Source organism: Lutra lutra, chromosome 9, assembly GCF_902655055.1.
Source record: "Lutra lutra chromosome 9, mLutLut1.2, whole genome shotgun sequence".
Lineage (NCBI taxonomy): Eukaryota > Metazoa > Chordata > Mammalia > Carnivora > Mustelidae > Lutra > Lutra lutra.
In genome coordinates, this window is record NC_062286.1 from 75,955,793 (window position 1) to 75,972,873 (window position 17,081).

Below are 17,081 nucleotides of genomic sequence, written 5' to 3' on the forward strand. Positions count from 1 at the left end.
GAGGTAAGTGAAGACCAGTAAATTCTATATCACAGGGATCTCCTCAAATATACCAAAAGGTGGGTGGAGAGAAATTCTGGTGGTCCCAAGGAAGCCAGATTGTTGTAAAACCAGGAAAAAGTACATCTAAAAAGAAATTTTTCTTTTCCTGATGAATCTTCCTTCTAGTGTATTTCTGAATGTTCTGTTGTTCCAGGCCTGAAAATGTTTGCTATCTTACTTGCTAAGAGTCTTACTGAAAGCAGTTGGTGAACTGCGATTGCCTGGGAAGCTTTGTTGTGTTTAGTTTTAAATGCAAGGACACTTTCATTTAAAGAGCTCTCTCAGTTATTATTTAAAGAAATTTCTGTAGACTTCTGGAAAAGCATTTCCCTCCAATAGTGATATGTCTATTTGTTAGAGAATTTTAGAAATGAATTGTATACGCAAACATCACGTTAAAGAATAAATGATTTATAGAATAATTCAGTCTTTTAATGATAATTTTGCAACTGACAGTTTGTTTCCAGATGATTTTTTTTCTTTGCTTGATTTTTTATATCATGCTTCGTCAATTCTAAGATGCACTTTTTTTTCACATTTAATGTTCTTCAGAATTGGGGTGTGTTACGATCCATGGAATATATTTAAATGGCAATGTGGTTTTTTTCTTAGTAGGCATATAAAATAATAATGCATCTTTCAGTCATTCTCATCTTATTCACTAAACTGTGGTGGTTTTGGAACATTACAAAATCTGTGCTACATATGGTCTGTTAACTTGTCAGGAGATCCCTCCTTATGAAACCAAGGGAGTGATGAGAGCAAGCTTTTCATCCAGAGAAGCAGATAATCACACAGCCTTCATCAGAATAAAAACGAATGCTTCAGACAGCACAGAGTTTATCATTCTTCCTGTTGAGGTAGAAGTTACAACAGGTTAGTAGAAAACCGAAGGAGCTGCAAATGTGTTTGTTTTGTTTTTAGTACATCTTACGCTGGGCAAAGTAAAATCTAATGGTTTACTTTTCTCTTTTCCAAGCTCCTGGAATTTATTCCTCAACCGAAATGTTAGATTTTGGTACACTACGAACACAAGGTAAAGAAAAGAGACAGTATTTTTCTAAGTCTTTAAAAAAAAAAAAAAAACCTCTCTGTTCAGAACAGTGCTGAATGGCTGACTCTTCTTTAACTCTTTGGTAACTCAGCTTTGGGAGTTACCTTTGTGAGTTACACGATCTCATAGAAACCTACTGTTGGGAACTCCGAGCCCTCATGAGTTCATACCCCATTCCTCTGAGGGACACCATTGCCTACCAGGTGGGAAAGCAAGGTCATGAGATAAGTGAAGTCTTCTAAACAGAACAATGAGGCAGAAGTTATAGTTTCTGAGTTTTTTAATCTAGTTTGTCACATATTCAGTTATGCTGAATCTTTTTTTTAATAGTAAAATAGGGGTGCCTAGGTGGCTCAGTGGGTTAAGCCTCTGCCTCCGGCTCGGGTCATGAAGTCAGGGTCCTGGGATCGAGCCCCACATCGGGCTCTCTGCTCAGCGGGGAGCCTGCTTCCCCCTCTCTCTCTGCCTGCCTCTCTGCCTACGTATGATCGATCTCTCTCTCTCTCTCTCTCTCTCTCTCTTCTGTCAATATAAATAAATAAAATCTTTTTTAAAAAAATTTTTTAAATCTTTAAAAAAATAAAAATAGTAAAATAAAAAATAAACTATTTCTGGATTCTTAGAAGTAGATTATGCCATTTTATTATTAATTTTATTAATATTTTATTATTAACATTAATTATTCAGTTATATTATAATAACATAATGTTAAATTTGCCCCAGATGTTCAAAGAAAGTATTCGATTTCTAAAATTGAAATCACTCAAGTTAAAGGATTTATTAAGAAAAAAATAGAAATAGTTATAATTTGGGATTTCTGTGGGTCATGTATAATTAGAATTTGGTTGTTTAGGATTGAAGACCCCTTTTTGAAAACTAGATTTGGTTTTAATGTGATAATTTCACATTGCACATTATTAATTTGCTTCCTTATGCTTTCCTGGAAAACTGAAAGATTAGTAATAATGTCTAATTCCACTAAAAAATTATGTTTTGTTTTTCTGGTTATTTAGGAGGGCATGGTTCTTGTAAATACACTGTATCCTTATGAGCTGGGTAGGATCACATTCTTTTTACTAATGTAATTGTAGTTCTTTTTCATGTTCTAGAATAAGTTCAGTCTCATATCTAATAAGGTAAAAATTCTAGCTTGCTGTAAAGCACACATGTTAAAGAAATATTTCTTTTCTTCAATTTTAACAGATCTACCAAAAGTTTTAAACCTTCATTTATTAAATTCAGGAACAAAAGATGTACCAATAACAGTAAGTTTTTATCTATTTTCTCCAAATTTATATATTCTCTGTTTTTAAACTTAAGAGAAAGTTAAAAATAATTAAACTCCTCTTCTAAATGATTCTGTTTTATGGTGGCCTAGTGTAGTTGGGTTCTAAGTATGATGTGAGAAACCTGTTCTTCCTCTAACCACCTTTAAAGATGAGAAGGAAAGTCGATGATCTTCCCCAAGCCAAGTCTGAACCAAAGTCCCTGAGTTTCTTCTTTAGGTGTCATTTAAGAAGCTTATGGATTCTGATAAATCCTAGGATGTGTGCCATGTGCAAAGAAGAACGGGTTATAATGATTCCATCAGGTTTAGCTATTAGATGTAAGGTATGGGTAAGTAAAGAGAGAGGGGTAGAAAGGGTTCAGATGAGTTGGGAAATAATACTGAAGCAAAGAGATATGGTAGGTAATGTGAGAATGCTGTTAGTATTTGTCCAAAGTATCCTTCTAACTGGCAACTACTACAGCATGCTAGATAGCAGACTACAAACCATGGTCGTCTTTTCCCCTCACACATGCACATGAAACAAGTGAATTTTAGGCCTTACAGTGGAATTGGGGAGCCATTACACGATTTTAGGGGAAAAAAGAGAGAGAGACCCAAATTTTGCTTTGGTCCACAACTTTACCTCCTGGTGAAGTCCTGAAGATACATATATAGGAAATAATGGAAAAAGAAAGTACATTTTTATTATAATTTGTGCTAATGTCAGTAGCCTAAAATCAGAAAATTCTGATAAAATGAGATGCATCAAATAGTCATGAGACTTAGGGACCTTTGTCCATCCATGGCCAAACCCAGAGTTTTTAGCCAGCTGGTATCATGGACCAAAGAGAGGAGAGTTTGCAAATCCTAAATGAGGGATCGAGAGACGGTCATCCCGGGTAACCATATTTTAATGTACAGTAACTGTGCTCATTGATCATAGTCCAGGAAGTGTCCTGCTGTCTGACCTAGTATTTTTTGCTGCTAAGTAGAAGAACTAGGGAGATGGGGTCTGGTAGGGAGCTTCCCCGACTCTACTCTGGGCTGAAACTGCCCCACTTGGAGTTCCTGCCTATCCACTGTTGGCAGGCTGAAAGAAACCTGTGGTACAGTTGCCTGGGTCTGCTGTGATTCACACCCGTCCTTCTCAGGGGGTCCTTACGTGTTGGGACCCCACCACAGATGACAAGGAACAGCTCTTTTGACCCGGCCACCCTGGTACCATTGAAACAAAACACAACAGTATGAACAGCAGCATTATATCTCTTTGTTTTGTTATTTTTCTTTTTAAATAGCAGTTTTAGTGAAATATTTTTATATGCTTGCTTTTAAAAAAACTTTTTTTGATTCCGTTTTTTAAAAGATTACCATCGAAGTCTCTGTGGAATGAACTCACCATGTTCTCCAGTAATGACCTTTTACATAAGAAAATACTACAGTGAATAGTTCTGTTGTATGATATCTTTGTAATTCCTATTTTAGCAATAATTAATTACGTTTTCCTAAATACGTAATGCTGATTGTTACTATATTGAGGGGCTAGGGACTGATTTTGTCTCTTTAACTATATTGACATTTTCAAAGTATATGGAAAAATGAGCAAAAGAAGAACAGTGTAAATGTTTATAAAGATGTGAGTTATATGTGTGTGTTAATATGAACACCCTTCTGGACAAGGACCGTTCTGTAATAATATACTTGTTTTCTTTGTTTGATGTTAAAATACCTATTGTCTTATAAAGGTAGCTGTGTTTTGTTATTGTTGTTTTCCAGTAGAATGAGTTGGGAAGTATTCTCTCCTCTTCTATTTTTGGGAAGAGTTTGGAAGAACTGGTGTTAACTCTTTTTAAATGTTTGGTAGAATTCACCAATGATGTCCTGTGAACCTGGGCTTCTCTTTGTGGGAAGTTTTAAAATTCAGTCTCTTTAGGCCTATTCAGATTGTCTGTTTCTTCTTGCCTCACTTTCAGTGGCTTTTGTCTTCCTAGAGATTTTGTCACTGTGTCTCAAGTTTCTAATTGGTTGGTGTACCAGTGTTCATAGTATTCCCTTATGATTCTTTTGTCCCTGTGAAGTAGGTAGCAATGTCCCGTTTTTCATTCTTGATTTTAGTAAGTTAGTCTCTGTATTTAAAGATGGTTTTGGTCAGTCTAGCTAAAGGTTTGTCACTTCTGTTGATCCTTTGAAAGAGGGCAGCTGGGTGGCTCCATTGGTTAAGCCTCTGCCTTCGGTAGCACATGATCCCACAATCCTGGGATCAAGTCCTACCTACATTGGGCTGCCTCCTTGGCAGGGAGTCTGTTGCTCTCTCTCTCTTTCTTTGTCAAGTAAGTAAATAAAATCTTTAAAAGAATTAATTTTTGGTTTTGTTAATTTTCTCTATTTTTCTTTGTCTGTCATTAAAACATCCTTTAGCTGATGAGTAAAGATGGTAGAGAGGAGAACCCCTTTGTTCCCTTGATACCATTATCCTCATTTGCAAACTAAAAAAATAGAAATCTGTTAGAGTTCCCTCTCCAACCATGAACACACACACATTCTAGGTTGTACCAGTCAATGAAATGCAAAGGCCTCTGTACCACTAAAATTTAACATTTTAAAATCTTTCTTTACCCAGAATTATGATTGTTTTTGTTAAAAAAATTTCTGAGTTCGTTTATCTGGGTTTCCTCCATAATAGAATATAATTCCTTCTGCTAGATTTGTTTAGATTCTGTTGGCTACAACCTACTTACCTTCCTTGAACTTTTTGATACTGATTTCTTCTTTAGCCCATTTGGCTACATAGAGCACATTTACTGTATCCGACTAGTATATCCACCACTCCTCCCAGCCCTTTTTCTCTTGGGTGAGCTCAAGTGCTTTCTCCACTGGGAAAGCCTCTCCTAGCACAGCTTCCTGGCAGCACACTGGAAGATCCCTCTTGTGCTGCAGATGGCAGCTCTTCTCCTGCAGACGGCAGCTCTTCTCCTGTAGGGCAGACACTACTGTCACTGATGGATCACCTGGCTGTTGCCTCAGTTCGAGATGTCTGATAATTTTTATTTTTGTGTGTTCTCCATGCTGTTTGTCCATGGTTGGTTTCTTCTGTCCTTGGGACGCCATTGCACAGGGCAGGGTTGTTGTGAGAGCTTTCTTGTTGGGCACACTTGACGCCTGCAGTCACTTCTCCAAATGTGAGGGTTTAGAGATTTGATGGGAAAATGACTTTACTTAGCCCAAGCAATTTTGTCCAACTTTTTACATACAGTGAACGGACCAAAACAAATGTCTTTTGGGACGCCTGGATGGCTCAGTCACCCAGGTGTCTGCCTTCAGCTCAGGTCATGATCCTGGGGTCCTGGGATAGAGCCCCGCATCAGACTCCATGCTCAGGGGGGTGTCTACTTCTCCCACTGCCTGCCTCTCCCCTGCTTGTGCTCTCTCTAACAAATAAATAAATAAAATCTTGTTTTTTAAATGCCTTTTTCCATAAACATTTTCTTAAAAATGAAATTATCAATCATAAGAATATGAATGAAAAAATACCATAGTTAGGAAAGAGAAGGAAATTCAGTTATAAAAGAGAAGGAAAGAGGCTCATGTTCCTCCTTTTTCTTAGAGTTTTAGGATACATTATAAGTCAACATTTTTGTTCTTACTATGGGTCAGGCACTATGCTCGGTTCTTACATGGATTACCTTATTTAATACATGGATCACCTTATTTAATACAACAGTCCTATAACATACACAGGTTCTGATTTTCCAAAGAAGGTAAACTGGAAGAGATTATGCTAAGTGAAATAAGTCAAGCAGAGAGAGTCAACTATCATATGGTTTCACTTATTTGTGGAGCATAACAAATAGCATGGAGGACAAGGGGAGATGGAGAGGAAAAGGGAGTTGAGGGAAATTGGAAGGGGAGGTGAACCATGAGAGACTATGGACTCTGAAAAACAACCTGAGAGTTTTGGAGGGGCGGCGGGTAGGAGGTTGGGGGAACCAGGTGGTGGGTATTAGAGAGGGCACGGATTGCATGGAGCACTGGGTGTGGTGCAAAAACAATGAATACTGTTACGCTGAAAAGAAATTAAAAAAAAAAACAACTTTTTTTAAAGACTTCTTCAACCATAAAATCTCAAGTTACTTAAAAGTATATTAGTATATAATGACAACAATCAAGTCTTTGCAAATATATCATTTTAATTTCATATTTAGTATTTCTCCTAAAATCCTATTGATCTATAATACCTGTCTGTATATCTGCATCTGTAGCTACCCGTGTATGTATTTTTTCTAATATCCAGAGCCTAAACTTGCCAGTGTTTTGGTAGTCTTGTCATATTTCCTCATTCATTCTTCCTTTATTCACCCAGTAAATATTTAATGAGCGTCAGCTATATGCCAGCTTCTGTGCTAAGTACTGAGAACACAGCAGTAAATCAAACAACCAAGGTTTCCACCCCTATTAAGCTCACTTTTTAGCTGGGAGACTGATGACCAGTATACAACATAATTGTAAATTGAACCAAGTTCTAACAAAAAAAGAAACAGAATGGCATGTAAGTGGGGGGAGGGAGATGGTTTAGATAAGGTTGTCTCTGAGGAGCTGACGTTTGAGGTAATAACTGAAGAGTAAGCAGTTGGCACCCATAAGAGAAGCTGGCAGATGAAAGTTCCCATCAAAGGGAACAGCAAGTGCAAAAGCCTGAGGCGGGAACAGCTTTGGATGTCATGGGAAACAAGGAAGGGTTGAATGTATAAGGTGAGGACCAGAGAGTTAATCATGGCTTTCTGGGCTTTGGGAAGTGTTTAGATTTTATTATAAGTACAACAGCAAATTACAGAATTTTAAATAAGGGAGTGACATCATCTGATTTGTAAAGGTCATCATCTGTGTTGTAAAAGGTCATAGTAGCTACTTCGTGCAGAACGCACTACGTAGAGTTAGGAGTCTGTTGCACTGGTCCACTTGAGATGGTGTTAGCTTAGACTGCTTACCTTATCGGCCAGGGGACAAGCCCATCTACCATGGAAACTGAGTTTTAAGAGAGCTTCCTAAGGTTTTTTTTTCCCCTTTCTGCATAGCATGCCAGACATAGAGACTGACACTTTTTTTTTTTTTTTAATTTTATTTTTTATAAACATATAATATATTTTTATCCCCAGGGGTACAGGTCTGTGAATCGCCAGGTTTACACACTTCACAGCACTCGCCATAGCACATACCCTCCCCAATGTCCATAACCCCACCCCCCCTCTCCTAATCCCCCTCCCCCCATCAACCCTCAGTTTGTTTTGTGAGATTAAGAGTCACTTATGGTTTGTCTCCCTCCCAATCCCATCTTGTTTCATTTACTCTTCTCCTACCCCCTTAACCCCCCATGTTGCATCTCCTCTCCCTCATATCAGGGAGATCATATGATAGTTGTCTTTCTCCGATTGACTTATTTCGCTAAGCATGATACCCTCGAGTTCCATCCACGTCGTCGCAAATGGCAAGATTTCATTTCTTTTGATGGCTGCATAGTATTCCATTGTGTATATATACCACATCTTCTTTATCCATTCGTCTGTTGATGGACATCTAGGTTCTTTCCATAGTTTGGCTATTGTAGACATTGCTGCTATAAACATTCGGGTGCACGTGCCCCTTCGGATCACTATGTTTATATCTTTGGGGTAAATACCCAGCAGTGCAATTGCTGGGTCATAGGGTAGTTCTATTTTCAACATTTTGAGGAACCTCCATGCTGTTTTCCAGAGTGGTTGCACCAGCTTGCATTCCCACCAACAGTGTAGGAGGGTTCCCCTTTCTCCGCATCCTCGCCAGCATCTGTCATTTCCTGACTTGTTAATTTTAGCCATTCTGACTGTCATCATCAAGACAGCATGGACTGGCACAAAAACAGACACATAGATCAATGGAACAGAATAGAGAGCCCAGAAATAAACCCTTAACTCTATGGTCAACTAATCTTCGACAAAGCTGGAAAGAATGTCCAATGGGAAAAAGACAGCCTCTTCAATAAATGGTGTTGGGAAAATTGGACGGCCACATGCAGAAAAATGAAATTGGATCATTTCCTTACACCACACACGAAAATAGACTCAAAATGGATGAAGGACCTCAATGTGAGACAGGAATCCATCCAAATCCTTGAGGAGAACACAGGCAGCAACCTCTTCGACCTCAGCCACAGCAACATCTTCCTAGGAACATCGCCAAAGGCAAGGGAAGCAAGGACAAAAATGAACTATTGGGATTTTATCAAGATCAAAAGCTTTTGCACAGCAAAGGAAACAGTTAACAAAACCAAAAGACAACTGACAGGATGGGAGAAGATATTTGCAAATGACATATTAGATAAAGGGCTCGTGTCCAAAATCTATAAAGAACTTAGCAAACTCAACACCCAAAGAACAAATAATCCAATCAAGAAATGGGCAGAGGACATGAACAGACATTTCTGCAAAGAAGACATCCAGATGGCCAACAGACACATGAAAAAGTGCTCCATATCACTCGGCATCAGGGAAATAGAAATCAAAATCACCTCACACGAGACTGACACATTTTTAAAAGTGCCCCTGCCTCTGTCCATTTCACAGATATGTAACATCTTAATCAGAAGCTGGAGGGTTTTTTAATTCCCCTTCAGGGAATTCAGAGTCTCTTCATCTTTCTAGATATGGGAACCCTAAAGCAAGTGTCTCAAAATAAAAGTTTCTTACCGGCAGTTGGACAAGATACCTGGTTCAAGCCTACCTGACATTGATGGTGTATAATGCAACTCTGAGAATATGATTTTTCTCAACACTTAGAAAACATTACTGTGGTATAAATGATGGAATACATTTGTATAAGAGATCTTAAGAGGAACATTTGCATAAAGTTTCCTTACTGATAATGAATAAGAAACACGGATATATTTGTCAGTTTTACCACTGTCAACTTGATGTGAGCTTTAGTGAATTTGTGTAGCTACTGTTAAAAATACAATTGTTATATTCTGAAAGGTTTTTTCCTTACTTGCTCATATGCTTTTGTAAGTAGTTTTAGAGTGTCCTGGACCTTTGAATCTTACTTGAGAGTTACTGAGATTTAATTGGGTATGAATATCCTGAGAAAAAGCTAGAACTATATTTAGAACATGTGCAAGCTGCCTTTCCTGGAAATCTTGCCAAATTTTTTCCACTTCTCAATTATCTTTAGTAAGCAACAGTTAGTGACTGATACTAAAACAGATTGTTAGTGTGAATATGCTTAATACAAGTTAATGATTATGTATTATTTTTCCTTTAAAGCCACCAGAATGAGCCAACTATTTAAGTGTTTTGTTTGTTTGGCCGTGTTTTTGTTTCCTTGGAAAATGAATTTTAACTGGCTTAGGGTTGGGTGTTTGGTTTTTTTTTTAATGATAATAAGTGAACAGATCATTCGTATAAAACACAAATCAATTAAATACTTACTATTGCTATAATATATATACATATATATATTATATATGTAATAATACTGAATATAAAAATTTTCCTCTGCTAAGGAAAATCTTAAAGTAATATGTTTCATGTAAGAAAAACTTTTTTCATCAAGCATTCTAAGATCTTACTTCTTACAGTGACTGTATATTTTTAATTTAAGTTCAATTTAATTAACATATATTGTAATTAGTTTCAGGGGTAGAATTTAGTGATTCATCATTTGCATATAACACCCAGTGCTCATTACATCAAGTGCCCTCCTTAATGCCCATCACCCAGTTACCCTATTCCCTGACCCACCTCTGCTCCAGCAGCCCTCAGTTTGTTTCTTATAGTTAAGAGCCTCTTATGGTTTGCCTCCCTTTCTGTTTTCATCTTATTTTATTTTCCTTCCCTTCCCCTATGTTCATCTGTTTTGTTTCTTAAATTCCACATACGAGTGAAAGCATATGGTATTTGTCTTTCTCTCACTGACTGACTTTGCTTAGCATAATACCCTCTGGTTCCATCCACATCATTGCAAATGGCAAGATTTCATTTATTTTTTAATAGCTGATTAATATTCCATTGTACATACATACAACCTCTTTATCCATTCATCTGTCAGTGGACATCTGGGCTCTTTCCATATTTTGGCTATTGTGAACATTGCTACTATAAACACTGGGGTTCAGATGCCCCTTCGAATCACTATGTTTGTATCCTTTGGGGTAAATAGTGCAATTGCTGGGTCGTAGGGCAGCTCTACTTTTAACTTTTTGAGGAACCTCCATACTGTTTCCCAGAGGGGCTGCACCAGTTTGCATTCCCACCAACAACTTAGAGTGACTGTATTTTAATAAATATCATTGCTTAGCTATTTCTGGTTTGTGCAGGCTGATAACACTCAAAAAGTGTTGTGGTTGTTCCTACTCAACTGCCACCTTAGGCATGTTTGAAAATGGTCAAGATTTCGTTGCTGCTCTGTCGCGTTCAGTAGAGCATGTAACAGTCCTCTGCAAACTACAGAGCTTTATCTGATCATCTCTCTAACAAATCTCGACCTCAGGAGAAAAGTGGCTCATTTGAATAAAGAACAAAATTAATAGAATCACAAAACTTTGTAGATAGATGGAATCTGAGAAAATACTTAATCCAACCCTGGTGTTTTCAAGCAGGAAAAATAAGGCCCAGAGTAGATGGGCAGCTTACTCAAACTGACACTTCTACTTAAATAGTTATTTTCTTCTTTGTGCATAAACCCATCACTATGGGACTGTCACATATACTTCTGTACTGCTTTCCATTCTTTTGGAAGAAGTGTTAATGTAGTAGTATAGTATATGAGACCTTTCCATTTTGTAGTTTATGTCACAGGTGAAACTGCGTTGTTTTATTCTTAAAAATAACACACACATGCACCCACAGCCTTCAAGGAAGGAAGGGATTTGTATTTTAAATGATTGCTACTAACAGCAAGCTTATTGATAATAAATATATCAATATGAACAAACCCACTTGCAGCTCCAATTAGAGATTCAAAAACAAATGAGAAATTCAGAAGAAAGATAAACTACTGAGAGAGCCTGGGGCCAAGAGCTCAGGCAGGCTATTATGATTTCCAGCTCAGAACTGCAGAACCACCGTCAGGTCCAATAAAGACAAACAGCAGTGAGAAGGGAGATACCTCACCATTTAATCATCATGTGTATAACCAGCTTTGTTCCCTTGGATCACGGACACAATGCAAAAAGAGTTTTTCTTCATACTCCTCTCAGGCGCTTCTTGTGCCTTCCTGCAACTGCCCTTCATTCGGTTTAGTCAGATTTCCACTTTTACAGATCAACTGGAAGGGTGGGTAGGGAGCCGGGGGAAGAACTTCATGACCTGCAGGGCTCTGACTGTGCCCGTGTTAGCAGGTACACCTGGTGAGTGTCACAGAAGTTCTTTCTATGGGAAGCATCAGGCTTTGACAACAAGTTCAGGAAGCCCCTGAAAATTCAGCAAAAACCCTAGAAAGGTTTCGAGACCCAAGTAAGATTCAAATTGAATTCTAAAGGAATATTATTGATCAAGATTTGTATACAGTACCATGACTTCATTGACACATATTTAGGCAGTAGGATGCCAAGTAAAGGGCCCAGACCCTGGATCAAGTCAGGACACCCGGTTTCCAGCCCCACTTCTTGATGCCTAGGTATTGAAACATCTCTCCGTACTGTAAGATTCTCTTCATCTGTAAAACAGGGAAGCAGGTTGGGATCTTTGTTCTTTCCAATGAAAAATGCTTTGTGTCAGTAAAGATTAAAAAAAAAAAAAACTACCCTAACGGGGCGCCTGGGTGGCCCATTCAGTTAAGTGTCTTCCCTTAGCTCAGATCATGATCCTGGGCTCCTGGGATTGAGCCTCGCATCAGGCACCCTGCTCAGCCGGGAGTCCGCTTCTCCCTCTGCCCATTCACCCGCTTGTCTCTCTCTCTCTCTCTCTCTCTCTCTCTCTCTCAAATAAACAAATGTAATATTAAAAAAAAAAAAAAGGGTAACTGCACCTTAAAATGCATTTATTTTTCTAGCTTGCTCCAAAACTACAAACTTTTACTGTGTTTGTTATTATAGGTTTAGTTGGTGAATAGAAAGATCTGATTTTTTAAATTAAAACTGTTCTGACCTCTCTGAGCTACACAGCCCTTCAGTCCTCCCCATTGCTCAGGCCCACAGCTGGGAGCACAGCCCTGTACAGTAACAGCAGCATGCCTCACTTGCACAGCCATGCCCTAGAGACACAGAGAAAGTACCACCAAAAGTGGGATCTGCAAAACTACTGGCAAAGGGGTACCGGCTCCCAAATTCATGTTCATTCTTCATATAGTCAGGATATTACATTTGTTATTGTGGAGTTCTTTAAGAAGGACCCTATCGTAAATCTTCACGTCTCCTCCTCTCTTAATATGAACTGGGCACTTGTTTAGAAAATACTTTTCTGTTTTATGTATTCATACCTAGTGTACTAGTTTGTCTCTAGATTTTTACACTCACCTATCATACACTTTTCCTCTAGCCATCATTTTATTTCATGAAGATTCTTTTCTTTTAATTGTGTTATGTTAGTCACCATAAAATACATCATTAGGTTTTGATGCAGTGTTCCAAGATTCATTGTTTATGTACAACACCCAGCACTCGTGGAGATACTCTAATGACATTAATGTGAACTTTTGTCAGTTTGGCCTGTTCTATTTAAAGGGAGCACATAAAGTAAAACTTTTCCAATTTTGATTCTGCCTCACTTTTCAGTACACTCTCCAGTATAAAGTAACTGAGCCATTAGACTAAAATAAGACTGTATATATTTTTCTGTTTGCAGAGTGTTCGACCTACACCACAAAATGACGCTATAACGGTACACTTTAAACCAATTACATTGAAAGCTTCAGAAAGTAAATATACCAAGGTTGCAAGTATTAGTTTTGATGGTAAGTATTCAGCTTTCTCTCTCTACTGAAGTGATCTTATTTTGATCATCCAGAAGCATGTATATTGATATCTTAGGGTAGAAACACTGACCATTTACAGTCAGATTTTATATTACTGCTTAGGTTGGTTTATCTTATAAACCATCACAAACTCTTATTTGGTTGCTACATGAAAGAAAATGCAAGTTTATAAACTGCAATTAGTATTAGTAAATACATTAGGATTAGAATTAAATTTTTGTAATCTGGGTTTTCACATATATACCTAATAAGGTTTGCCTTAATGATGAAGTCATTATTTTTTGTAATTGAGTGGTAATGTATTTGGATTTCAGAAGTGTGTTTGAATTTGAGACTAGAAATAAAGTATTCTCTGTAACAGTTTCACATATTGGCTTTTAAAACAAGGCAGACAGTTCTGCCTAACCTAAAATAATAGCCTTCATGATAGCATTGTCAAATTAGAGAACTATTATTTCAGACATGTATATTATATATTTTAACATTTGAAATGTTGACCCAGACTTTACCATATTTTAATAGCATGTTCTTATTCAGCTTTGCCCACTTTACTAGAACATTTATTGAGTTTGCTGTCACAGACATTTTTAAATAGTGATTTAGTGGCTACTTAGCTGTACTTAATGAGAACTGACACTCAAATGGGACTCTTCTCATAAGGGCCCTTGCAAATGAGGAGCCCTGAAGCTTACACTTCAGCTTTATGATGAAGCCACCTCCACTCATAGCCCACATTTCACAGCTAACTCCTCATCAGAAAAGAGCATTTGATCACTCTGCCCTACCGAGTGTAGCAGAATACTGGAAGACTCTGCACAGTGTTTGTAAGAGCATCTGTGCTTACTCCTTGTACATGAAGAGCTCTGGGGAGGTTCTGGAGCAGTGCACAGGCTGGGTGCCAAGCTTTAGTGTTCAACTTATGAGCTCAGAGAAAACTCCTGAAGAAACAAGATTAAATATGTGGCATACTTTCATAACCCAGCTCTCAGGAAATAGTATTGTAGAAGGTTTTGATGCCCCAGTTACTTCCAAATCTGTGATAAATTGTCTTCTGTGTTGCTGGAGTACCACAGTCATGTCTACCAGTATCAGCATCACTGAGTGCCTTCTCTTCTCTCAACAAGAAGAGCAGCTGGTAGTATCCTGAACCTGAGAACTTTCAGGATCCATCCTTCTGATAAATTCAGGCAGTGGGGGAGTATGCACCAAGAGCAGGTGTGGTGTATAGTTCTCCCAAGCTCTTCTTCTCCAGCTCCTGAATCGACAACCCAGTGAATGTTTCCCTTCTTGAGATAAATGAATGTCAGAACCTTTAGTTCTTCTGAGATCACAGGCTCTAAAAAAAGTATTTCTTACTGTTATGCTGAAAAAAATAATAATAATAAAATAAAAATAAAAATTTAAAAAAAAAGTATTTCTTAAATTATGTAATATTAATAAAAGGAAAAGCATCTTTTAAACCAATGCTACATTTCTTAAACGTGGTTTTTAATCATCATGGGAAAATCCTTCCACCTTTCACCTCCCACCTTCCCTCCTACCACCCCGGTGCATGGTGGGAATATTGTACAGCCTCCTAAGATAATGAGCCCAGCAAGGGCTACACAGCAAACAGAAAGAAATGAGGATTAATGCAAGTTTTAAAAATCTGAAATCACTGTCTGTTCATAGCCATATACTAGATGTCATACTATCTTTTTTATTTTTCTTTCTTTGTGCTAACGTTGGGTAACACACATTTGCAGAGCTCACATAAAGTTCTCCTAACTAGAAGTGTTCCTAAACTACCTTAAGTGGGATAAAGATAAACAGCTTCTATATTTGCTTTGAAAAGAACATCTAATGGGTACCAAGAATGGATCCAACTGCATCTATTTCTGTAATTCCAGATGGAATTATTCATAATGCTACAAAATTTAAAGATTTTACTTCACCTCTGAGGACAGTATGATGGCTTAACACTCTTGAGTTAGGCTTGGCTAATACAGGAAGTCAGAGCTCGCAGCTCCTGACACTTTTTGTTCCATGACACTTTACTGATATTTATAACACGGCTCTGGCATACAATGAATGTTAGTTAGTTCTTGATACAGCTGTAAACCAGTGGTTCTCAGTGGGAGCTGGTTTTGCTTCCCAGGCCAGGGGACATTCAGCAGTGTCCACAGACATTGCTGGTTGTCTCATCTGGGGGGCTGCTACTGCTGTCTAGGGGCCTGGGATGCAGCTGAGCATCCTCCAGTGCCCAGGACAGGCAGCCCCTGCACCCCAGAAGGTACTAACCTGGTCCAAAATGTTAGTAGAGCCCAGTGTGAAAAGCACTGGTATAAGGAAAGCCGTAGCTTCAGGCTCCATGGAAGCAGCTCAAATAACTGTTTTTTTTCTTCCTCAGTTAGGTTCACTTGCTAATTCCTTGTCTGTTTAATCCCATTACAGGAAAATTAAAATATTTCTCCCTTTTTTGGATGAAAAATGTGATAATTTGATGTAAAATGTTGTCAGAGTCTGTTTGCCAATCTGAAAGCTCAACTTTGTTTTTTAAAGATTTTGTTAGTCTGTAGTCACTCTCAACCTCTGTAGAAACTCTCATAGCAAAAGGTGACAGAGATTATTTTTTATGTTTCCTTTTAGCATCAAAGGCAAAAAAACCATCTCAGTTTTCTGGGAAAATAACTGTTAAAGCAAAGGAAAAGAGTTATTCTAAACTCGAAATACCATATCAGGCAGAAGTTTTAGATGGGTGAGTTTCTCTTTAAAATAAGCTTTACAACTTTTTGCTAATCGGTAAATTGTTTTTCTACTAATTGATCTTAGCAAAAGTAATAACCAAATTCACATGAACCCCCTGGAATTACTATTAGAAAAACAACTTACACTTCATAGTTATTACTTTTTTAGAAGAAAAAGGTAAATGGGATAATATGATTTGGGCTTAAATGAAGTCTTAGTGATTCAGTAATAACAGAAAAAGCAATCTATGATTTTTAAATAACATTTAAATCATTGGAGCTATTTCCTTTCTGTAATTCCTTTTGTAACATACAAGTGGTTGTGTTTTGTTATTAAAGCATATTGTCACTTGAAACAAAATCGTTTATATTTGTTTATAAACTCATAAACAGTGTTCTAGCATTGCAACTTTTTATAAATGGGCAATAATACAATGTAGTTCATTTTTTATTGTACTTAAAACAATAATAGTTTAATATGCAACTTGGTAGGAACTCATTTTAACAAAGCTGGTCACAGTTAAATGATAAACATGATCTTTTTTAAGTAGCTTAAAACTTTCTGTTAATACGTTCTTGATTTTTAATTATTCAATTGCATATAATTCAATAGAGAATAATTCTTTATGTTACATGTCAGTATTTTGCAGTCTAAGGTTTGTTTTAAATCGTGTGCTCAAGCTCTAAAATATTCATAGTTCTGATTCTCCAATAACAGTCTTTAATGCTAAATGTAAAATTAATACAACAAAAGAACTTGGATTTTAAATTAACGCATAGAGATAAAAATGATTTATTTTGTTTATGTTTTTTCAAATAGTTATTTGGGATTTGATCATGCTGCCACATTATTTCACATCCGAGACAGTCCTGCTGACCCTGTGGAAAGGCCAATTTACCTGACTAACACTTTCAGCTTTGCTATCCTCATTCATGATGTGTTGCTACCAGAAGAAGCTAAAACAATGTTTAAAGTATGTCTGGGACCCCCCCATATTCTTCATTTTATTGATCTACCAACTAGGTGATGCTGACCCATTGTTTTTTTCTC

At 37.5% G+C, this 17,081-nt stretch overlaps 1 protein-coding gene across 3 annotated transcripts in view; it reads left to right on the top strand.

Annotated features, from left to right (window-relative positions):
- Positions 1-17,081, top strand: part of TMEM131 (transmembrane protein 131) — a 225,142-nt gene that overhangs the window by 153,854 nt on the left and 54,207 nt on the right. For all 3 annotated transcript variants that reach the window (XM_047743793.1, XM_047743792.1, XM_047743791.1), the window contains exons 9-14: positions 768-918; positions 1,022-1,078; positions 2,300-2,361; positions 13,175-13,283; positions 15,933-16,041; positions 16,851-17,004. In XM_047743793.1, coding sequence (XP_047599749.1) covers positions 768-918; positions 1,022-1,078; positions 2,300-2,361; positions 13,175-13,283; positions 15,933-16,041; positions 16,851-17,004 — 642 coding nt within the window. The remainder of the gene's footprint in view (positions 1-767; positions 919-1,021; positions 1,079-2,299; positions 2,362-13,174; positions 13,284-15,932; positions 16,042-16,850; positions 17,005-17,081) is intronic.